This window comes from Typopeltis vanoorti, chromosome 1 (genome assembly GCF_054136105.1).
Source record: "Typopeltis vanoorti isolate ZY-2024b chromosome 1, IOZ_Tvanoo_1.0, whole genome shotgun sequence".
Classification (NCBI taxonomy): Eukaryota; Metazoa; Arthropoda; class Arachnida; order Uropygi; family Thelyphonidae; genus Typopeltis; species Typopeltis vanoorti.
In genome coordinates, this window is record NC_143549.1 from 74088059 (window position 1) to 74114149 (window position 26091).

At 37.1% G+C, this 26091-nt stretch overlaps 1 protein-coding gene across 6 annotated transcripts in view; it reads right to left on the reverse strand.

The window, feature by feature from the left end:
• Positions 1 to 1923: 1923 nt before the first annotated feature.
• Positions 1924 to 26091, reverse strand: part of LOC150110091 (uncharacterized) — an 85904-nt gene continuing 61736 nt past the window's right edge. For 3 of the 6 annotated variants that reach the window (XM_090397905.1, XM_090397899.1, XM_090397889.1), the window contains exon 5: positions 16573 to 17171. In XM_090397905.1, the coding sequence (XP_090254031.1) occupies positions 17128 to 17171 (44 nt within the window). In that variant the 3' untranslated portion in view covers positions 16573 to 17127. Of the gene's footprint in view, positions 1969 to 16572; positions 17172 to 23790; positions 23931 to 26091 lie in introns of those variants that run through there. The other 3 variants (XR_016548826.1, XR_016548824.1, XR_016548823.1) reach the window with 3 other exon arrangements.

Below are 26091 nucleotides of genomic sequence, written 5' to 3' on the forward strand. Positions count from 1 at the left end.
CCTCCAACAATATATTCCCACCAAGAATAAAATTTACACACCATCTTTGTTTTCCAAATTTTAAAACCTTATATTTCACCACACTGAACTGGCATCCCCACTCCTGTGTCCATTTACTCAGTATATTTTCAAGTCTTTGTAAGGCCACAACATCTGCTCTACTCCTCATAGTTTGTCTCAACTTTACATCATCTGGAAACAACTGCATATCTTCATTCTTTCCTTCCTTCCTTCCACTCCATTGGAACTTGATCAGATGTAAGAGTCATATTAAACAAATATGTCAAGGCAGACATCAACTCCCTGCACATTCTTTCAAAATACGTGGTGATATATCATCAACTCCGAATTTATTTAAATATTAATTCACCAATTTAAAATTAAATATTAACACTAATTTAAAATATAACACCAATTTAAATATTAATTCAATGCTTAATCTTTTCATTCATCCATTTTGCACCTACTTTATTTAACCTTCTGACTTTTGTAATACATTTAGACATTGCTTCTACTAAATAGTTCTTGAATATCTTGAAGAATGGTGTGAAAGAAAGGCAAAAAATTGTTAAAAAATCATTGAAAAAGAAAATGATTCACCTCACTTTCATCCTAAAAAGGACAAAAGTGAGGTGAATGTGGCAGAAGGCAGTGAAATTGTGAGAATGAATGAAACCGGAAATAAGGTTCTAAAGTTGGTAAAATCTAAAGAATTAATAAAACCATAAATAGTGTGATGCAAGGTTTGAAAGTTGGAAAAATCAAACCAATGAATGATAGTGAAAGTTGGACGCATGAACCGAAAGTACAAAAACTCAAAAGGATGAATGAGAGTGAAAGTGTGAAGCAGGGGTCGAGAGTTCGAAAATTAGAAAGACTGAATGATAGAACGAGAATGTGTGCAAGATTCGAAAGTTGAATTGGGTTGGATGAGGCAAGAGATGAAATTGATGCGGAATTAAATTTAGAAAATTCATGTGAAAACGATTAAACAAATCATGATGGTACGAAAGAGTTAATGAAAGACGAGCGAGTGGCATTGTATGGTGACTCCATTATTAAATGTGTACTGGATGAGAGGATGCACGAGGCATGTTTTCCAGGTGGTAAAATGAGTAGAGCGAGGATTGAGGGTCTTGGATTTGGTCATCTCATCAGAGGATATAATTATAAATGAGGTCAAATCACCCACCAATTGGTGAGAGTGACCATGATGTGATTACCTGGGTGATTGCCAGCAGTGTGAGGACCTCTGTGAGAAAAGGGTATATGTGGAACTACAAGGGAGGTGATTATGAAAGACACAGGTCCTTCATAATCTTGCTGGCTACACCAGCAAGCTGGTGTAGCATGGAATAAGGAGTTAGCTGGAAAAGAGATCAATGCATCTTGGGGGATTTTCAAAAACTATCTAGTAGATGCAATGTCTAAATTTATTCCAAGGGTGAAAAGGTTAAATAAGGTAGGTGTGAAATGGATGAATAAAGAGATTAAGCATGCGATACAGAGAAAAAGGGCATTATGGTGGCAGCATAAGAGAAGTGGAAATAACCAATTCCATGAGGTTTACAAAGACCAGGCAAGGAGGGTGACTTGGTTAGTGAGGGTAGCTAAAGTGAGGTATGAACATCAGTTAGCTAATGAAGCCAAAAAGAATCCTAAGGAGTTCTTTTGATATGTATGTAGCCAGCAAAATAAAGAATGATTATGGAAGGATGACATTGATTGGAGAAAATGGTATAAATAAAGACATAAAGACAGCTTTCATATTAGAAATTATGGACTTTACAACCATGCTATACATAACTCTTTTAATTTCCCGACGTTTCAATCTTCATATTAAGATCATCATCTGGAGCATATAGAAATATACATACATATACATACAGGACAAGCTGAGTTACATTACATATACAGCAAGCTAGAGAAACAATGATTTGATCATAGGTTATTCTACTGGCATGACCTCTAGTGAAAAAAGAAAAAAAATTACAAATTATTTATATTTAGAAACTACATCAAAGCTAAATTCTATTTATGATAATAACATAACATGAATAAACATTCTTTCTTATAGATAGTTTTCTTTTAGTAACAATGATGTTCTATTTTTAGTATTACCATTGTTATTTTTGATTTTTTTTGATTTAGGATACTGGATTAACTATAGTCCTGTTCATAGTTGCTCTTAGAGAGTAGGGTTCCGTGGGTCAAATATGTGCCTTCCATATGTTTAAGATTTTTAGACCATCATTATTGTTCAGATTTGGGTGGTTGATAATAATCTCACATGCTTCCTTAAATTTTTTGCATTTTCATACCAAGTTCTGGTGTGATGTAGACAGCTAGTGCTTTTCCAGTCAATTCTATGTAAGGTATTCTTCAGGGCATGATTAGAAAGGCCAGCTTCACCATATTATTATATTTAATGTGTCGTTTATGTTCTTTTTGTCTGATAGGAATATTGTGTCCTCTTTCCCCTATAAAAGGTATGTTACAGGTGCAATAAATAAACAACAAAATATATACTCCAGGGTGGGCCAGCGGAGGGAGTGGGTCTTTGGATAGTTGAGTAAGCTTTTTAATTTTGTAGGAGGTTTAAAGGTGGATGAGGTTGTATTTTTGTAGTATTCTGTTTATTTTATATGATGTCCCATTAATGTAAGGAATGGTTATAGTTTTATTGTATTCTGGTTTATCTTTGTTTTTTATTGAGGTCTTGAAAAGAATTTTGTTAATAGTTTTTTATTTATATTTAAGTTAAGGGATATGCATCCCATATTGTTTCTTAGCCGAATAAGAAACTCAAAGAGTTTCATGCCGAATTGCCGGCGAAGGTTGGTCGATTGGTAGAGCCTCTGCTACTAATGGCTCAGTTAAGTAAGTTTGAGCACGGTTAGTAGTTGGAAGGGGACCAATCGTTCGATGCTGTCGGCACACTCTCCCTCAATGAGTCTTTGGACTCCCTGGAGGTGTCAAAATAATAATAATAATAATAATAATAATATAGAAACTATATAAAGTTCGACGATTCCAAGCATAAGCAAATTCCTGGATAGCGCAGGTATTTGCTCTTAGAAAGTAGAGGATAGTTTCTATATTCAGCATGAAACTCTTTGAGTTTCTTATTTGGCTAAGAAACAATATGGGATGCATATCCCTTAACTTAAATAAGTTCATGTCGCCGAATTGAAGCCTTTGGCTCTTCATATAATTAGTAATTTGTTAGTAGTGTTTTGGCTGTACCCATTTTTTTTTTAAAAGTATTGCTGATGACTTTGAATTCGTCTTTCAGTGCATCAGTGCACGTTCACTGGAGCAGATCTTCAGAGCCCTGTTTTTTTAGAGTATTAATTAATGACACCTAGTTTTTGTGTTGGGTGGTGGTAGGAGCTTGTGTGTATATATTAGCCAGTATGTGTTGGTTTCCGATATATAGTGAAGGAAAGATTGCCAGAAGGAAGCGTGTGACAAGTGTATCTAGAAACAGAAGTGTGTTCTGTTTTTTTCAATCTCAATTGTGAACTATATGCATTTGTGTTGTTTGTTTAGGTGGCTAGTGTCTGGCAGCCATGGGACCAGATCGCGAAAACATTGTCAACATACCTATCTATATCTAAGCCAGACTTTGGGTTTTAAAGGAGAGGAATTTAAAGCATGTTGCTCAAAATGTTCCATATAAAAGTTAGCAATAGGTGCAGGGGGGGGGGGTAATGGCAAGCCCATGGCTGTGCCTTCTTTTTGTAGGTATAGGTAGAAAGCGTTTTGCCATACAAAATAACCAGAACGCACACATAGAGCACCGTGACATCTGGAGGGAATTTGTTCTGTAGAAGAAGAATTGTCATTGATTGAGACATTCATAAAGAGGGCAGAGATGTCAAAACTGACTAATAAATCATCTTTTTCTAATGTAATGTCTTTGATAATGTTTATGAATTGTTCTGTGTTTCTGATATAGGAGGGGGAATGACCTACCAACTCCTTGAGTGTTGTCGCTAATTTCTTGGCTAAGTGATAATTCGGACTATCTATCCCTTCGACTATCGGCAGGAGTGGTGTGTGTTTTCTTTGTGTATTTTTGGAATTTGGAAGCCTGTAAATTCTTGGGGAATGAGCGTAGTGTGGAAATAGTTTTGTTTTGACCATCTCTTCGGGCCATGTGGTAATTGACTTAGGTAGTTTCTCTGTTTTCTTTTTTATTCTATTGGTTGGGTTGTAGCTAACAAGTTGGCATGTATTATTGTCCGAGACTAGCAGATTTATTTTTTCTAAGTAAGTGGTTTGGTTTAAAATAACAGTGGCACTTCCTTTATTTGCTCTAGTTATTAAGATGCTCGGATTTGACTTTAATGATTTCATTGCTGTTAATTCGTGTTTTATTAAGTTGCTTGTTATTGTTTTGTTATGATTTAAAAGAAAGGAATATAAAGTACAACACTAAAAGAAAGAAAAATAAAGACAGCTGTTTTGGAACGTGTGGTGGAGATACTTAATAAGCAGTTCATAAAGGTCTTTCTATCTTATGAATGGGACTTCATGGAGACATTGAGAGCAGTTGATGATGAGGAAGGGAGAGAGAGAGAGAGAGACTGACTGTAAGTGAGCAAACTAGATGTGATTGTCTGTGGTACTTGATAATATATCACCACGTATTCTGAAGGAATGTGCCAGGGAGTTGACGCCAGCCTTGACATATTTTTTTAATACGAGTCTTGCACTCAGTCAAGTTCCTAAGGAGTGGAAGGAGGGCAAGATTGTGCCATTTCATAAAGGAGGTGATAGAACTCAAGCATCAACTATAGGCCTATCTGTGTGTCAGGTGTTGTAGTTAAATTGTTGGAGAAGCTTGTGAGAACTAGGATCCAGAATTGGGTTGTCAACAATGGTATTATCTTTGATGGACAGCATGGATTTGCTAAAGGGAGGTCATGTTTTAGTAATCTACTTACTTATTATTACAATAAGTTGACTGGTTCCATGTACAAAGGAGAAGGATACACAGTAATATACTTAGATTTTGCAAAGACGTTTGATAGATTACTGCATGATAAGTTGATAGTCAAACTAGAGAGGATGGAGTTGGATATTAGATTAGTGCATTAGAATGGAGACTGGCTATCTGATAGGTAAACAAGTTGTGTATGGGGGAGCGATATCCAGGAAAAGGAAAGTCACCAGTGGTGTGCCTCGGGGGGGGGGGGTCTGTTTTAAGGCCATTACTGTTTATCTTGTATATTGATGATTTGGATGGAGATATTCAGTTGTTTGCAGATGATGCAAAGTTGGGAAGAACCATGAAGAGTAGAGAACATGTTGTGGTCTTACAAGAAGACTTGAATAAATTGAGTGATTGGGCACGGGAATGGGGATGTGAATTCAATGTTGCAAAATGTAAGGCTTTAAAATTTGGAAAACAATGATGGGATGCAGAATTTATGCTTCGTGAGGATATATTGTCAGAGGTGGAGTAATTAAGAGATCTGGAGATGATAGTGGATAAGGTTCTGAAATTTAGGGGACATACATTGCCAAAATTGTGAATACAACACAAAGGCTTCTGGGAATGATGCGGAGGACACTGACTTATAGAAGTAGGGAGATTCTTGTTCCATTGTATAAGGCTTTGATTAGGCCACACATGGACTATTGTGCCCAGATTTGGTCACCTGGTTTTCAGAGTGTTGGAAAGGGTCCATAGGTGACTGACTAAGGTAGTTTCAAACCTCTGGAATGTCTAGTATGAGGAAAGATTGAGTAGATGCAATTTGCAGAGTCTGGTGGACAGGAGGAAGAAGGGAGATATGATAGAGACCTATGAGTTAGTAAGGGGTTGTTATAGGATTAATGCTGGAGAGGTTCTACAGAAAATAGTGGGAGATCGGGGTAGAACCAGAGGTCATCCCTGAAAACTGTATAAAGAGGGTGTGAGAAGCCAGGTTTTTTTCATTCACATAGTTGTGAATGATTGAAATGCCTTGCCTGAGAGTGCGGTGTCTGCAGAGAATTCGAGTGTTTAAAGCACCGTCTGATGAGCTGTATGTATGATAAAAGGACCTCCCAGATGAGTCTTTGACTCCATTAGGTCTTGGTAATGATAATAATATCTTCCAATCTGCATTGATCTGTTTTCCAGCTTACTCCTCATTCTATGCTACAATGCAAGTTGTCTCCTGAGCTTCTCATAATCACCACCCTTGTAATTCTACATATATATAACCTTTCCTTGCAGAAGTTCTCAGATGGTTGACAACCATCAAGCTAATCACTTCATGGTTACTCCCACAAACTGGAGGGAAATTTGATACCTCATTTATAATAACATCCTCCAATGAGAAGATCAAATCCAAGACCTACAATCCTCATGTGCCCTCTGTTTACATATTGCATGATGTAGTTGTTCCTCAAAAACTCATTTTCTTTATATAGCAATCACTTCTGATTACTATCTTGTCATCTTTTCAAGTCTTTTATAGAAAGGAAAACATTTAAAAGTTATCAATTGTTATTTTATTTTACAACAATGATGACAGGACAACTGTTGAGGGAAGAAGATATTATTATTATGTGACACCTCCAGGGAGTCAAAAGACTCATCGAGGGAGAGTGTGCCAACAAAATCGAACGATTCATCCCCCTTCCAATTACTAACCACATTCAAACTTCCTTAACTTTTTGCATTAGTTAGCCATTAGTAGCAGAAGCTCTACCAATCAACCAATCTTTGCTGGCAAAGGTTGACTGACAGGTTGAGTTTTTAATGACTGTTCATTTTCCTTAGTCTTTATAAAGTTCTGCTTAAACAAAATAAAAGGATCGAAGAAAGTAAAGCTGAGTAGTTTATGTTATGGCTTTTAGAGGAAACTTGCAACTAAAACTGCAAGAGTTTTTATGATTCTTTAAAAGGGGAAACTAGTGTTTGAGTTACATATTTCAGATCCAGAAGTTTCATTTCCAGCTCTCTGAAAATAAAACATATCTAATAAATGCATTAGCAGCCAACCATGATCACATAACTTGACAGTGAATGAAATGTTTTTAAATAATAAAAAAATTTAAATTATGTAAAGGAAATAATATATTTGAATGCATTTAGAATGAAGTTGAAAACTTACTTGCCACTTATCTCTGATAAGTCACCTGTGGCAAGTGGACTAATGGATTTCTGGAGTCATGGATCATACAAATATTAGTGTTTTAACTGTGGATATAAAAATTTCCCTTAAAAATAACATATTAGTGTTTTAATGGTGGATATAAAAAAATTTCCCTTAAAAATAACATATTAGTGTTTTAACGGTGGATATAAAAAAATTTCCCTTAAAAATAACAAAAATGTGAAAAATACAAAAAAAATTATAAAAGCATACCAAAATAACATCAAAACTTCTTCCAATAAAAACACTTCCATATCCTTTTCACCAACATTTGTAGCATTAAATGATATATCATGTAACATTATGATATACATACAGACAACAAAAACTGATCTACTTTTCCTAACTGAATCCCAATTGGTGCCTTTTACAACTTTAGCCCACATGAACTATCCCAACTGTATCTTGCATGATACATTCTGCAAAAAAAGGGAGGACTATGTGCTTTCATTATGTGGTGCACTCAAAATCCCTAGAATTCTTGATGATCACAGAGGAGAGTAGTCCACTTAATAGGTGACCCCCCCACACACACACACAGACTTCCTTTAATCACTTTCCCATAGACAATGTGTTTATGTCCAATTATGTCTTTTATATATATATATATATAGGCAGTTTCATGCTACTAATCTGGTGAGCTGGCCATTACCATTCCTCTACTGTTGTGTTGTTAAAAGTAGAATTGAATAACTGGTAAGGAAGAAGAGAGACTGGTTCATGAATGTAAAGTGTTTATACTTTTAAGTAAACTTGAGATTAATAAGACTGTGGAACTTAATGCAATAGCACCTTGTATATTGAATACATGTTCATAGGAACTGATAGCCCCCTTGATTTGGTTGTTCATGACTAGTTTAGTAACAGGAATAGTACCAGAAGGAAGAAAAAATGGGTGCATTGTATAGGGATATATATAGGGAAGCATCCTAGTTAGTAATGGCAAACAATAAACCAGTTTTCTTGTTGAGAGGCTTATACGCTGGTTATACATGATAACTAATAATTAAGGAATTGACAGCGTACACTAGAAATATAAATTAAATAAACTTTAATATATACTTTCCGATATTTCGGCAAATGTCACGTTGCTATCTTCTTGGGAACTTATTACAAAGACAAGTGCACACTTGTCTTTGTAATAAGTTCCCAAGAAGATGGCAACGTGACGTTTGCCGAAATATCGGAAAGTATATATTAAAGTTTATTTAATTTATATAATTTATATTTCTAGTGTATGCTGTCAATTCCTTAATTATTAGTTATCATGTATAACCAGCGTATAAGCCTCTCAACAAGAATAATGATCATCCACAGAGATTCCTTCGCACGCAAGGCCCACCATTACGGCAAACTGAAGCTAAAGCTATCCAGACAACTTAACCGTCTAGCATTCCTAAAACGCTGCCGGGATAATCAAGTCATCCCTAACTGTGTTATTAAATTTAAACACCACTTCATCTCACAGAAAGCTCTCCGTATCTACAACCGGGCTAGCCAGGCTTTACTTCGGGAGCAAATTACCGCTACACGCGGTTCCCTAGCCGACATAAACAGAGCTATATTAGCGCTAGAAAATGAGCTTTCACATACGCTTAATCACGAGCTTTGGTCAGTCCTACATGATGTCTCATGTACGGCGACTAATCAAGAATTCGAACGAATACGGAGCCGACATATCAACAAGTTTGATAAATTAATAAAGAACTCGGCATCCAAACCTAAACTACAAACCAACACTGTAGTTAACCTTTCATCAGTTATCCTGAAGCCTGAAGCACTCAATGCTCTGGCACGTGATCACAACTTCGCCATTGCTCCTAAGAAATTACCAGCTGAGGAATTAATGATCCAAATTGAATGCGGGATTTGCCACCTCCCACACCACATCACCAACGATATCAGATTGGATGTAGCCTGTGTTCTCACAAAAGCAAAGCCTCCGAAATCCAACTTATCCATTAGTGAATACAAGTCACTACAAGAATTGAAAAGAAACAAAGAAATAGTGATCACCAAAGCGGATAAGGGGAACGCCACTGTGGTACTCAATCTTAATGACTACACAGGTAAGCTCAAGGCCTTACTATTAGATCGATCCACTTACCTCCCTATTGAATATAATCCCACCAACTCTCAAATTAGAAAACTCCATAGGCTCCTTAAGAAGGTCACTTCTTGGCCTGTGGAGATTACCAACAGACTGAAACCCTATAACTCTAGACCCCCCCCGCATATATGGGCTCCCAAAAATACATAAAGATAATGTGCCATTACGTCCCATTGTGGATGGCATTGATTTCCCCACTTACAAACTAGCCAAGCATTTAGCCAAAGTGCTCTCACACTATACTGACAACACACCATCACACATAAAAAACTCAGCCCACTTCAAAGCCAGTATAGAAAACCTCACACTCCAACATAATGACATAATGGTCAGTTTTGACGTCTCCTCCTTATTCACGAATGTCCCCCCCCCCTCAAAGAAACCTTAGAGCTAATCTAAGCTAAATTTGCTCCTGATATCTCAGCTCTATTTCAGTTTACAATGAACTCAGGCTATTTCGTTTGGCAGGAAAAATTCTACAAACAAATAGAGGGGACAGCCATGGGTTCACCACTTTCCCCACCCTTGGCTAACTTCTTTATGGAGACTTTTGAAGAGAAAGCCTTAAACTCAGCCCCACAAAAACCTACCATATGGCTTCGCTACGTTGATGATGTGTTCGCTATTTGGCCACATGGCCCAGATTCACTCCTATCCTTCCTTACACACTTAAACAACCAACACGCCAGAATCAAGTTCACCCTGGAAAAAGAGGCAAACAATATAACCTCCCCTTCCTAGACACACTAGTCACCCGCCAATCTGATGGAACCTTGGTTTTCTCAGTTTATAGAAAACCCACCAATACAGGTAGATATATTCACCAACAATCCCATCAACCCCCCTTCTCACAACAATATGGAGTTATTAAGACACTATTCAACAGGGCAAAAATAATCTGTTCTAATGATCAAGCCCTAACCACTGAACTAAATCACATCCGTGACACTTTCTCAGCCAATGGCTACCCCCCCCCCCAAAAAAAAAAAAAAAAAAAAAAAAGAATCCAAAATATACTTAACCCAGTTATCCACAAACCACCACCCCCTCCCCTTCACAAAAAAGATTACTCTAGATCCATCACCATTCCCTACATCCGAGGCACCTCGGAAAAAATCAACAAAATCTTAAAAAAACATCACTTGACCACCTGTTACAGACCACATAGAAAATTGGCATCCCTTATCCGCTCCACTAAAGACCAACCACTTCCCCTACACCTACCTGGTATACCAGGTCCCTTGCAGCTGTAAACTGTCCTACTTTGGCCAAACAGGCAGGACAGCAAATATATCAGAATCTCAGAACACAAGGATTACATCTGATTTCACAAGTAGAGCCACTCTGGGCTTGGTATACAGGCCCAGGACGAAGGGGTCCTGAAATAGGATATCAAAAAATAATCAGTATTATATTTTCATTTTCAAATTTTAAATTTTGCCGCCGTGGGAGCCGATTCCGCAACGTTTTTGGTTAAAGTTAAAAATTATCCGATCTGTTTCTATCCTTTTTTAAAAAAAAAGGGGGGGGGGGAGAAGCAAATGCACAGGGCCCATGAAAAGCTAGTTACGGCACTGTATGTATGTACAGGGTGTTCGGGATAAATTTGACATATTTATAATTAATTATATTTTTCCGTAAGTTACATGTATTAACACACACTTCTCTTCATTTAAAAGTTTGGACCCTTCTTCATTCATATACAAGATGTCAGAAAGGATGGATAGCTGGAACCCACCTGAATCATGGAAGAGAATAACTTGTATCATGATGATTCGTGCCCGCCATCAAAATAAGGATATTACGACTGCTGCCCAATGCTCCCTGAATACAGTAAAAACAATCAGGCATGAACTAGAGACTTGCAATGGTGACTACGAGGATGTAGCAAGAAGAAAGATCCCTAGCAGACGATCTGATTGCGTTCGTACAGCAGAATTCCTCGCAAATCTGCAGGAACAGGTGTTGAAGAACCCTGGCATTGGAATTCGGGCTTTGTTCTGGAGTTGCTAACTGTAGTCAAGCCCTGGATAACAAGGGTAGCCAATGGTAGGCCGTATGTATGGCAGCAGGATTCGGCCCCTTGCCACACCTCTGGGAAAAGTCAAAAATGGTTGTCTGAAAATTTCTACGACTTCACCAGTCCAAATGTTTGGCCTCCAAACTCCCCAGACCTTAACCCCATGGATTATTTTGTATGGGGCGCAGTTGAAAAAGACACCAATCGCACTTCCAGTAATACAAAAGCCCAGTTAATGGATAAAATTAAAAGTTTTTGCGGCCCTTCCCAGGAAGACTGTAGCATCAGCTTGTTCGAGGTTCCGAAGCAGAATTGAAGCTGTGATCGATGCTAATGGTGGTTATTTTGAGTAAATCTTGTTGATAGTATTGTAATTAACTCTGCCTGTAATGTTTTTTTGTCAATTCATTAAATTTAATAGATACAAAGAAGATTTTCTTTTTCCTTACGAAACTGTCAAATTTATCCCGAACACCCTGTATATATTAAAGTTTATTTAATTTATATTTCTAGTGTACGCTGTCAATTCCTTAATTATTAGTTATCAATAAACCAGTTTGTATATATCAGGTATGGTAATGAGGTTAGAAACACTACCAAATAGAGAGAACAAGAATATTTCTAGAGAAAAAACTTGAGTTCGTTAAGGGAAGGTCTTCTTTCAGTAACCTAGTTACATTTTATAATAATGTGGCAACTGTATTTGGATGGTAGAGATGTATATACTGTGATTTTTCTATATTTTGCAAAAGCATCTGATAACATATCCCATGATAAACTATTGCTGAAATCGAGGGGGGGGGGGGATTTGGATTGATAGTCAATTAGTAACTGGGATACAGAGATGGCTGGTTGAATAAAGCCAGCAAGATGGACATGGAGGATAGGATATCATACCTCAAAAGAGAAGGGTGACAATTAGGGTACCATAAGGTTCTATTCTAGTGCCACTGTTATTACTTAATTAACACACTGATATATATAATTCAAGGATTGAGAAGAGATTTTCAATTCTTTACTGGTTATGTTAAATTGAGGAGAGTAATGGCAGAAACCTCTGATCTGCTGAGCTGGCCATTACCATTCCTGGTAATGGCCAGCTCAGCAGATCAGAGGTTTCTGCCATTGGAGGATAGGACATGGAGGATAGGATATGATATCTCAAAAGAGAAGGGTGACAATTAGGGAACCATAAGGTTCTATTCTAGGGCCACTGTTATTACTTAATTAACACATTGATATATATAATTCAAGTTTGAGAAGAGATTTTCAATTCTTTACTGATTATGTTAAATTGAGGAGAGTAATGGCAGAAACCTCTCATGTGATGTTACAGGAGGGTTTGAAATATGATACACTTTAGGTAGATAAATGTGGATGTGGATTTGGTTTAATTCAGCTATGGCGAGAGGAAATGGAATGAGGTAAAGATATGGAGGTATTGATATAGAGGTAGTGATAATGAAATGTACAATCAAATTAGCCAATTAAATAAGAAAAGGGTGATCATTTGGGTGATTTTAATTATGGCAATATAGACTGGAATGATGAGATAGACAGGAAGTAAAGAAAATGAGTTTCTTGAGGGATAACTACTTCAGACAGTATGTAACAGAGGGCACAAGAGGATTAAGGGTCTTGGATTTGGTCATCTCATCGGAGGATGTAATTATCAATGAGGTATCAAATCATCCACCAATTGGTGAAAGTGACCATGAGGTGATTACTTGGGTGGTTGCCAGCAGTGCAAGGACCCCTGTGAAAAAAGGGTATATGTGGAACTACAAGGGGGGTGATTATGAAGAGCTCAGGAGACAGCTTGCAGGTGTAGCATGGAATGAGGAGTTAGCTGGAAAAGAGATCAATGCAGCTTGAGGGATTTTCAAAAAATATTTAGTGGATGCAATGTCTAAATGTATACCACGGGTGAGAAGGTTAAATAAGGTAGGTGTGAGATGGATGAATAAAGAGATTAAGCATGCAATACAGAGAAAAAGGGCATTGTGGAGGCAGCATAAGAGAAGTGGAAATAACCAATTCCATGAGGTCTACAAAGACCAAGCAAGGAGGGTGACTTGGTTAGTGAGGGTAGCTAAAGAGAAGTATGAATAGCAGTTGGATAATGAAGCTAAAAAGAATCCTAAGGAGTTCTTTCGATATGTAGCCAGCAAAAGAAAGAATAATTATGGAAGGATGACACTGATTGGAGAAAAGGGTATAAAGACAGCTGATGCAGAATGTGTCGTGGAGATACTTAATGAGAAGTTCATAAAGATCTTTCAATCTTGTGAATGTGACTTCATGGAGGGATTGAGAGCAGTTGATGATAGGGAGGAGAGACTGACTGTAGGTGAGCAAGAGGTGTATGGGGAGTTGAGTAAACTAGATGTTAATAAGGCTGTGGGACTTGATAATATATCACCATGCATTCTGAAAGAATGTGCCAGGGAGTTAAGACACCTGCCTTGACATATTTTTTTAATATGAGTCTTGCACTCGGTCAAGTTCCTAAGGAGTGGAAGGAGGGCAAGATTGTGCCACTTCATAAAGGAGGTGATCGAACTCAAGCATCAAACTATAGGCCTGTCTGTGTGTGTCAGGTGTTGTGGTTAAGTTGTTGGAGAAGCTTGTGAGAACTAGGATCCAGAATTGAGTTGATAACAATGGTATTATCTTTGATAGACAGCATGGATTTGCTACAGGGAGGTCATGTTTTAGTAATCTACTTACTTATTACAATAAAGTGATTGCTTCCTTGGACAGAGGAAAAGGATACACAGTAATATACTTGGATTTTGCAGAGGCTTTTGATAGAATACCTCATGATAGGTTGACAATCAAACTGGAGCAGATGGGGTTGGATATTAGATTGGTGCATTGGATTGAAGACTGGCTATCTGATAGGTACCAACAAATTGTGTATGGGGGAGCGATATCCAGGAAAAGGAAAGTCACTAGTGGAGTGCCTCATTGTTCTGTTTTAGGTCCATTGCTGTTTAACTTGTATATTAATGATATAGGTGAAGATTTGGATGGGGATATTCAGTTGTTTGCAGATGATGCAAAGTTGGGACGAACCATGAAGTGTAGTGAAGATGTTGTGGCCTTACAGGAAGACTTGAATAGATTGAGTGATTGGGCACAGAAATGGGGATGTGAGCTCAATGTTGCAAAATATAGGGTTTTAAAATTTGGAAAACAAAGATGGGATGCAGAATTTATGCTTGGTGAGAATATATTGTTGGAGGTCAAGGAAATACGAGATCTGGGGGATCTAAAATTTAGGGGACACATCGCTAAAATTGTGAAGATAACACAAAGGCTTCTGGGAATGATGCGGAGGACACTGACGTGTAGAAGTAGGGAGATTATTGTGCTGTTGTATAAGGCTTTGATTAGGCCACACATGGACTATTGTGCCCAGATTTGATCACCGGGTTTTCAGAAGGATGAAGAGATGTTGGAAAGAGTCCAGAGGAGACTGACTATGGTAGTTTCTGACCTCTGGAATGTCAAGTATGAGGAAAGATTGAGAAGATGTAATTTGCAGAGTGGTGGACAGGAGGAAGAGGGGAGATATGATAGAGACCTACAAGTTAGTAAGGGGTTGTTATAGAATCAATGTTGGAGAAGTTTTACAGAGAATAGGGGGAGAGCAGGGGAGAACCAGAGGTCCCTGGAAACTGTATAAAGAAGGTGTGATTAGGGGTGTGAATGGCGGTTTTTTTCGTGTAGAGTTGTGAATGATTGGAATGCCTTGCCTGAGAATGTGGTGTCTGCAAAGAGTTTGAATGTGTTTAAAACACAGTATGATGAGCTGTGTTGGTGTGTGATAAAAGGACCTCCCAGATGAGTCTTTGACTCCATGAGGTCTTGGGGTGGCAATAATAATAATATTTGGGAACGTTAATGGTAAGTGAGTGAAAGTTTAGCGACCATATTACAAAAGTCAACTGCTGTAAGTGTGTGACACTGCAAATAGGAACGTAAAAGTCATCACTATGTAAAGCACCAGGATTAAGCCACCAATAGATTTCTATACATAGATCTCATTATCTAGCTAATAATAAGGAAAGAAATCTTTCTTAGACAGACCTAGGGAATGTTCTCTGCAAAGTTTGGCAGGGAAAAGAAGGTGTGACTGAGACACATAAAAGTTTAGTAAGAGGGCTAATTCTGAAATCTGTACAAGGGGCATGTGAGTAAGGAGGTGAGAAGTGGAATTTTTTGCATGGAAAGTAGTGAATGAGAGGAATATGTTGTTGCATTCTGCATGCACTAGTACATAATGTGTTTGAGATAAGAGACATCTATAGAGATGTTTGATTTGATCTCCTGTGATGAAATTTGGTGACTAGAGTAGTCTCCCCTTATCGCAGGTTTGCTTTCTGCAGTTTCAGTTACCCATGGTCAACCCTGGTCCAAAAATATTAAATTAAATGGGAAATTCCAGAAATAAACAATTCATAAGTTTTAAACTGCACACATTCTGAGTAGTGTGATGAAATATTGTGCCGTCCCACTCCATCCCACTTAGTAGCCATCATGGTTATTAGATCAACTGTCGGTATTGCAATATTTGTGTTCAAGTGACCCTTATTTTAAAGTGTGTAATAAATATGAATTATGTTCATATTTATTACAGTATAATGTTATAATTGTTCCATTTTATTATTAGTTATTGTTATTAATCTCTTACTCTGCCTAATTTATAAATTAAACTTTATCATAAGGTATAGAAAAAAACATAGTATATATTGGGTTTGGTAATATTTGTTGTTTCACGCATCCACATGGAGGGGACATATCCCTAACGGATGGGGAGGGGGGTTGCTGTGTGTGTGTAGGCATCGAAATAATCTTCCACAGATAAGAGGAGGATATGTGTATATATATATATAGTCGTGGAAATAATACCAATGCTTATCTTAATTCTTCTTATCATTATTATGAGCATCAAACCTATATGGAGTAAAAATGCACCATGAGTGTCACACACACACACACACACATACAATGCTCATCAAACTGTACTTTAATATTGTTCACTTTTTTTATACTCACCAAATGCTTATATAATGCATTGCACAATTTAATGTAGTCCATTGTGTTAACTGATTTTTATGAAAAAGCATTAACATTTTTAAAAATTAAAAAGATCACAAGAGCTACTACATTAAGATCAGTACTATTTTTGTATTCAGGTTTCAGTAATGCTTGTTAAGTTTGCTGTCATCTTTGTTACCTCCTGATATGAACAACAAACAGCTACTGAACGCTGAGTATAAAATATTAATGACATATTTATTTTTCTAAATGTTGGTAATCTCCAAGCATAGGAGAAACTTGACACAAAGCAAAGAATTGTGATAATCATAATAAATGGCAAAATTTAAGTACAATGCATTTTAATAATACAAGTATTTAATTACTAGCGTGTAAATAAAATAACAGCTAGTTTACATCAGAGAACCTCGTATTCATATTCAGTTCATATGAGAACAGATCTAGAATGCATTGGCTTATACATAATGGATAATGTTCAGTCACTTTTTGAAAGCAAAAATATTGCACAGAATGATATGCTATAGTAGGGATCTCACACGATGAACATACAGTACATCCATAAGTGTAATAAATATGTGCAAGAAAAATTCAAGTTGTAGTTTATTTTCTTGTTCCATTGTTCCTGACTGCAAATGCAACTAATACTGTGACAGTGGACTGTAGCTTGGTAATTTTCATATACCAATATGGCAATACTAAAAAACTGCAGACAGAAGGATTATGATGATTGTTGCTCTCAGAATATGTTTAGCCTGATGAAAAGTGACGAATTTCTAGTTTTCTCTTCTTGCTATCATCAATGAATTTTTCTGTAAAGCTAAAACAATGAGATATTTGAAATTAACTTCGAAATGAAAGAAACTGTGATTATTCGCAAGTAATTTTAAACAATGTAGTGTCTTTATGGATATATAATATTATAAATGATCTCTAGAATCCAATAACTCATGTAACATTTTTTTAAAACTGAAGAGAGGAGGGAATCTATATTTTAAGTGTAATTTAATTTAATTTAATTAATGATTATGAATGGATAACTTTAATGAATGTAAATGATGGGAAGATCCAGACAGAGATAATACAGAGACAGGTGTGAGAATAAAGGTATATTATTATTATTATTATCTACAGACCTCCACGAAGTCAAGAGACTCATTGTGAGAGGTCCCACTCTCACATGCACAGCTCATCGTACCTCAACTTAAAAGCATTCACTATTCCTGCACTTGCCACTCTCAGGCAATGCATTCCAATCACCCACCACTCTCCATGCAAAAAATCTACTCCTCATCCCCCTTGATCATACCCACCTTATACAGCTTCCGGGATGGCCTCTTGTTTTCCCCCCCGTCTCTAGATATTCTATGAAAAATCTCACCCATGGGTAATTACTCTTTACCAACTTATACATCTCAATCATATCTCCCCCTCTTCTTTCTATTCACTAGACTGTGTAATTTACATTCTTTCAATCTGTCCTCATAGTCTACATTCCTGAGACCAGAAACCAACTTAGTCAATCATCTCTGGACCCTCTCCAACATCTCATCATCCTTTAGAAAACCTGGTGACCACATCTGTGCACAGTAATCCATATGCAGCCTGATCAAAGTCTTGTACAATGGAATCAAAACATTCTTACTTCTATATGTCAGTGTTCTTCACATTATTCCCATAATACACTGTGTCGTCCTCACAATTTTAGAAAAATGTCAGCAAAATTTCAAATCTCTATCCACCAGAGCCCCAAAATCCTTCATCTCTTCCAAAATATCCCCATGAATCCTATACTCTGCATCCAATCTTTACTTCCCAAATTTTAAAACCTTACATTTCATAACATTAAACTGATATCCCCCACATACTTGCCTATTCAGACAGTCTATTTAGGTCCTTTTGCAAAACTACAACATCTGCTCTACTTCTATATATGAACTGGACAAGCTTCCAATATTAAAAAAATCTTGACGCAAATCTATTGAATGTGATGTTACATAGAATATCTGCATGTATATTATGAGAAGTGCTTTACAAGACTCCTCCCCAACCAAAAAAAAAAAAAAAAACCAAATAAATAAAATAAAAAATAAAATAACATTAATTAAATTATATATAAAAATAAATAAAATTGATATTTTGTGAATATTGTAATATTAAAGTAGTATTGTAAAATGTAACCAAATCCTCACAAAAACAATAGAGTAGCAACAAAGAGGAACACCAACATGCATAGTGAAATTGCAAACGAGGCTAGTCCCAATGAACTGAATCATGTCTAATTTCAGAAACTAACAGAGATCTGCAGAATGAATTACTCTGGAAATAACTATTATTATTTTCCTGACCTCTATGCAGTCAGAAGACTCATTGTTGGAGATCAGCACAAAGTGTATCATATCACTCTTTAAACTCATCCACTATATGTTCACCACTCTCACATGCAATGCATTCCATGCTCCTGCCACTGTCCATGCAAAAAACTTACTTCTTATCCTTTTACTCATCACTCCCTTTTGCAACTTCCAGTAAAGGCAACTTGTCCTTGCTCCTTCCCCTTGTTCTACTATATGAAAAATTTCCTTAATATTAACATGATAATAACTCTTCAACAGCTTAAATGTCTCAATCATATCCTCCTCTTTGTCTTCTATCCACCAAACTCTGCAGTCAGCATGCCCTCAGTCTGCCCTCATAATCAACATTGTACAGTTCTGATACCATTTTTGTTATCCATCTCTGCATCCTCTCCAAGATTACTTCATCCCCCCTTCAAATCCCAGTGACTAGATCTGAGCAAAGAAATGCAAATGTGGTCTGATCAAAGCTTTATATAATGGGACCACCACACTTTTATCTCTTGCAGTCAATGTCCTCCTCAGCATTGCAGCAATTCTTTGAGATTTCTTCATGACACTTGCAAAATGTCCTCATAACTTCAAATCTCTATCTACAATTACCCCCGAGATCCCTTGTTTCCTCCACTTCTTCCAGTACAATCTCACCAAGTGAGTATGAAATATCCCAACACTCTGGATCCCAAATTTTAAAACCTTACATATAGTTGCATTAAACTGATATCCCAATTTTTTTGCCCACCTTTCCAGCTTATTCAAATCCTCTTGAAAAGCTAAAACATCAGCTTATAACTACTAATAACCCTCTCAATCCACTAATCTGATATCCAAACCCATATGCTGCAACTTAAAAATTAACTTATCATGTGGCACCTTGTCAAATGCCTTTGAAAAATCATCCATTGCTCTTATTACTCTATTGTAAAAGGTTACCAGATTACTAAAACTAGAGTACTACCATTTAACAAATCCATGCTGGTCTACATAAATAATATTGCCCTTATCTACAAATTCTGTATGCGAGCTTTTACCAATTTCTTCCAAATCTTAACAACAAAAAAGAAATACAAACATTCCTATAGTTTGATACTTCTATTCCACTGTCTTACCCTTCTTTCACTCTCCAGGAACTTGTCCAATTCCAAAAACTTTCATTAAACAGTCAAGCTCATGGCACAGTCAGTTCCATGGCAGGACTAAAAGAAATTATTAGATTGTTGAAAGTTTTTTCCCTTGGTTACTATAGATTAAGATGCCAAGAAATTATATTCTTCGTTTAGTCCTTTATCCAAGCGTAAACAATAAGCAAACAAAGTTTGCACAGAAGACTCTTCACGAATGGGCTATCTGTTGTGAAGAGTCTTGTGTATAGATCTTGTGCAGGTGTGATTTTAGCCGCTATGTGTATAGAGGCTAATCACACCTGCCATCATGCAGAACCTCTCTACTCTCCAGGAGTCTATCAGTGAGCGCCAGACCCAGAAGGGATACCAAGGTCGAAGTAATGCAGAAGTCATATATTTCCCCATATACAAGTAGTGAAAAGATACATCACCTTATTATTAAATTACTCTGGATCAGAAATAGATGTTGAAGGTTTCTTCACTTGTTATACAACAAATAAAGAATTCAACCAAGAAATTACATCCTTGGTTGAATTCTTTATCCAGGTGTAAGCAAACAAAGTTTGTACGTGAAGCCTCTTCACGACTGGACTACTTGTATATGGAGACTAATGACTTCACATCAGTTGCATTAGTATCCCATAATGCAAAGCACACATCCTTTCCAGTGTATATAACATGCATTATGGGACGGGCCACTAGACTGGTTTTGACCTTTATTAAGGTCTCATCTACTTCTCACAGCACTTCCCAACTTTGCATCATCAGTGAACAGCTGCCTATCTTCAGTTAAGTTAATCCCAATATCATTAATGTACAAGTTAAACAATAATGGTCCCAAACAGATCCCTGTGGCACTCCACTATTAACCTTCCTCTTTTGAGATATGACTCCTTTATATACAACCTGATGATACCTGTCTGACAGTCAATCAGCTATACAGCTTACTTGTCTGTTATCTAATCCTATCTGTTTCAGTTTAGCTAACTAGCTAGTCATATGGTAGTCTATCAAAGGCCTTTGAAAAATCCAAGACACCAATGTATATGCATCTCCTTTACGAGTGAATTTGTAACCTTGTTGTATATGTAAGCAAATTATTATTATTATTCAGGCCTCCATGGAGTCAAAAGACTCATCGTGGGAGGTCCTTCCTAAGAACATAAAGTCTGTCAAGACTCATCAAGGGGAGGTCCCCCCCCCCTAAGAAACACAAAGTCTATCATACCACTCCTTAAACTCATTGACCGTTCTTGCTCTCACCACTCCATCAGGCAATGCATTCCATGGTTCAACCACCCTCCATGCAAAGAAACCACTCCTCACCCTCTTGCTCACAGTTTCTTTTCGTAACTTCCAGGGATGGCCTCTTGTCATCACTCCCTCCCGCTGTTCAATTTGCTGAAATATGATCTCCTCCTCCCCCTATCAAAGTATGTTGGCTATCATAAAGAATACTGCAATTATAAACCCACTTCCTAACCCCACCCCCTACAGACTGACCTATAATTTGTAACCTTAGTCTTATCGCTCCTCCCCACCGATTTGAGAATGCACCCACATGACAATATACTGTCAAATCCTATTAGCTGTGAATATTAACCTCAACAAGTATGGTTGCATTAATTTACTAAAGATCTGGTAGACTATCATTTTAAGACCATAGCTTGGTTCTCTAAATTAACTTGGTAGTTATCTGACCCTGCACAGTTAGCCAAGTGGCTATGTGCTTCGCAACCACATGCCTGGGAAAGGAGTGTCCTGGGTTCGATTCCTGCACTGACATGAGGAACTTAGGATCTTTCTGAGACATAGCCAAGTTAGCTAGTCTTGGGCATGGACTGCAGGGTTTTTCTCCCCAGTTTATCTGGGGTTTTCCTCACGCAAGCAGGCAAACCGGCCTTGAGAACATAACACTTCTACAGACATAGGATACACCGGGAGGCATAGGGCCAATCATCTTATCCTTATATAATGGTTGCAATTATAAGGAATAGAAAACCCTCGACACTGTAAAGGTAAAAGAAATAAAGATTAAGAAAGAAAGAAAGTTATCTGACCCATAGAGGGTGTCCTTACATGGCACATTACATTAAGTGTCAGTTACAATTTAAATCATTTGTAAAATCTTGCATAATTTTTTTTTTGCTATCATTCACTCTCGCTATTTTATTGTCAGTCACACAAGCTTTTGCTGTCTTACCAGCTTGCCATCTTACCATTAAATGCACTCTGTTTTTCGACATCATTATCACCTGCTTTATCATCAACTGAATTCTTTTCCTCGCTATTACTTCCACACACTTTCTGAACATTCACACAATCTTCCTCAACTACCATTTCAGTTACAATGCCATGTTCCCTACTCATCTAAACATGCCTTGTGGTACATCAAAATATCACACTTCCTACATGCCCACACTCACTCCTTTGTCTTATTCAGCCTCTCCATATAAACATCCACAACATCTTCCCATACCATACCATTTTTGAAAATTCCATACCATTCACTTTACTTGTCTTTTGCACTAACCTATGCAATAATCTACCCTTCACTGCTATATTATATCAGAGCACTAAAAAGAAACAATGAATTTAACACATAATCCTTAGACATTTAATCAAACACCAACATTCCACACTCAAATATTTCACAGTAACACTCAATCTACAATTAGGCAATATCACCACACATCAAACACAGCCCATCTAGAGTAGATAGAATGTGTTAAGTTGTTGCTAATGACAAATGCCTCAAGCTGGTAGGGATGATCAGTGGAAGCAGAGAAGGGGTGGGGAAAGCTAGCTTGTGTTGTGGATAGTGAAGTCCCCAAGGAGTATGACATCATTGTTGGAGCATTTTGAGTGCAAGAAATCAAGCTTTACAGATAGGTAATCAAACAGGTTAGAGGGCAGTTGCATTCATTGCCTGGTAAAAGCAGGCAATGAATGCAACAAAGTTGGATTAGAAAATTCTGAACTTAATTAGCTTAGATTTAGCATTCTATGATACAGAATGTCAGTTGTGGTGAATGCACATGTACCACCTTTGTAATAGAAAAAATTCAGCTGTTTCTCTTGTATACCACCAAGCTAGGATTGCCTCCATGCACATGGAAATCTCAATGGCTGGTCAGGAAGCTTCCTAATTCGTAACTATCAGGTATGATCTTGCTGCTGGAGTGGATTTCTGAAATCCACCACAGCACTACTACATTATTATTATTATTATCCAGGCCTACATGGAGTCAAAAGACTCAGTGGGAGGTCGTTTTTAGGAAACACAAAGTTCATCATACCACTCCTTGAACCTATTGACCGTTCCTGCTCTAACTACTCTCTCAGGCAATGCATTCCACGGTTCAACCACCCTCCATGCAAAGAAACCACTCCTCACCCTCTTGCTCACAGCCTCCTTTCGTAACTTCCAGGGAAAAATATTCTGTGAATTTAAATAAATACATTACCTCACCATACCCAAAATATGAAAGATGATTATCTTGAGACTTTCACCAGACTGAGCAACAGTCTATCACAGTACCCACACAGAGTGCACCAGCTAGGACTTGAAGATCTCATTTTTTTAACATTAAGTCTTTGTTTTCCTTCCTGCTGATGTGCATACATGCACGTGTAGTTTATTATAACTTTGTGCCTGAAAATACTGGTCTAAAAAGTTAATAAATAAATAAAATTAGTTACTTTTTTTGCTATTATTATCATTCCTAGATATGTGTTTTCTCCTCTAAACAACGTGAACAAACAAACATTCAGCTGTTTTCTGTATACCACTATGCTAAGATTGATTCCATGCACAATCTGGAAATCTTATTAGCTAATCAGGAAGCTTCCTCATTCATAATTATCAAGTATGACCTTGTGAACTACTGTGGTGGATTTCTGAAATCTACCAGAGAACTAATACATTCTGTGAATTTATATAAATCTGCTACCTTACCTTACCCAAAATCTGGAAGATGATTGTCTTGAGACTTTGACCAGAAAGAGCAACAGCCTATCACAGCACCCACAGAGTGCTAAGACTTGAGGATCCCATTTTTTAACATTAAGTCTTTGTTTTCCTTCCTAATGATGTACCTACATGCATATGTAGTTTATTATAACTTTCTGCATGAAAATACTGGTATAAAAAGTTAATAAATAAATAAAATGATTAGTTATAGGTATTATTTTGGGGAAAATTCCCATGTTACTCCTCTAAAATAAACTATTATTTTTATGGCTAATATAGCCTACTTTTGTTTAGGAGTACCCACTTTTTTTTTACTTATAAAAAACGTATGTCCAAATTTTCCTCCTATATTATTCTACATATATTAGTGTTATAACACATCAGTAATGCTCTAAGATTTGAGTAAAGAGCCAATGACATTTAAAAAAAAAAAAAAAAAAAGAGCACTCCTAAACAAAAGTAGGCTATATTAGTCATAAAAATAATAAAATTAGTTACTTATTATCCTTAGATGTGTGTTTTCTCCACTAAACAATACAAACAACAAACAAACATGTAAGACTGCCACCTTGCTTATTGGAGTCTGGAAGTTACCACTTCAGAACTATATATATTGTATTGCACATCACCAACCCTTTAGTAGCTAACCTAATATGCATAAGTTGATTTCACACATAAAACTGAATTGACAATCTGAAATGAATGTAATGGATGTATAAATAATATAAATAATCTATACATCCATTACATCCACTCTATAAGAAATAAGAAAACAGAAATTACTGTAATTGTGATAAATAATTAGTAGAATACTAGAAAAATATCAGAGATGCTTGAATAATCTCTAAAGATTTAGTGCTAACAACACTCCTGTCTTATTTCTTAAAAAATAAATAAAAATAATAAAATAAAAGAAATAAAAATAAAAAATAAAAATAAAATAAAATAACCTTTTTTTTCCAAATCTTACTTTCTTTTCTTTGATAACACCCATAATCTCAAGACAAGATAACAAAAATCTTGTCTTATTATTATTATTATTCATGCCTCCATGGAGTCAAAAGGCTCATCATGGGAGGTCCTTTCTAAGAAACACAAAGTCTATCAAACCTCATCGAGGGGAGGTCCCCCCCCCCAAGAAACACAAAGTCAATCATACCACTCCTTAAACTCATTGACCGTTCTCACTCTCACCACTCTATCAGGCAATGCATTCCATGGTTCAACCACCCTCCATGCAAAGAAACCACTCTTCACCCTCTTGCTCAGTTTCCTTTTGTAACTTCCAGGGATGGCCTCTTGTCATCACTCCTTCCCGCTGTTCAACCAAGCGAAAGAACTCCCCAGTGTCAACCTTGTAACCACCTCTCAACAGTTTAAAAGTCTCAATCATATCACCTCTCCTTTTATCCACCAAACTCTGCAGTCCACATTCCCTCAGCCGATCCTCATAACTATCATTGTACAGTCCTGAAACCGTCTTTGTTATCTGCCTTTGTACCCTTTCTACAGTTAATTTATCCCCTTCAAATCTTGGGGACCAAATCTGAGAACAACAGTCCAAGTGTGGTCTGATCAGGATCTTATACAACGGAATGATAACCTTTTATCTCTACAGGTCAGTGTCCTTCTCATTATTGCAGCAATCCTCTATGGTACCTTCACCACCTTTGCAATATGCCCCCTAAATTTCAGGTTTCTATCAATCATCAACCCCCAGATCTCTCGTCTCCCCTACTTCCTCCAGTATGACTCCTCCCATAGAATATGCAGCATCCCATCAATGTTTCCCAAACCTCAAGACCTTACATTTTGCTGCATTAAACCAACATCCCCCATTCATTTTCCCATCTATCTAGCTTATTCAAAATCGTTTTGCAGGGCTGCCGCATCTGCACTATTCGTTTTAATGCTAGAGGAATAGGGCAGGTTCGAGGTTTAGTGGTACAGGAGGAGAATGTGTTTCAAATAGCTTCGTCTATAATTAGACACTTGCAGTCTGCTACCGCCCTTATGCAATGGCACTATCTTACCTTCCTTCCATTCCATAGGCACCTTTCCCGCAGCCAGACTTTCATTGAAAAGCCAGTTCAAAGGCACTGTCAGTTCCCTAGCACATTCTCTCAAAATTCATGGTGAAATACCATCCAGTCCTACAGCTTTACAGAAATCCAGAGCACTCAGTATTTGAAACACATTCTCCTCCTGTACCACTAAACCTCGAACCTGCCCTATTCCTCTAGCATTAAAACTGACTCCTCCAAGATGAAATACTCCAATAAAGTG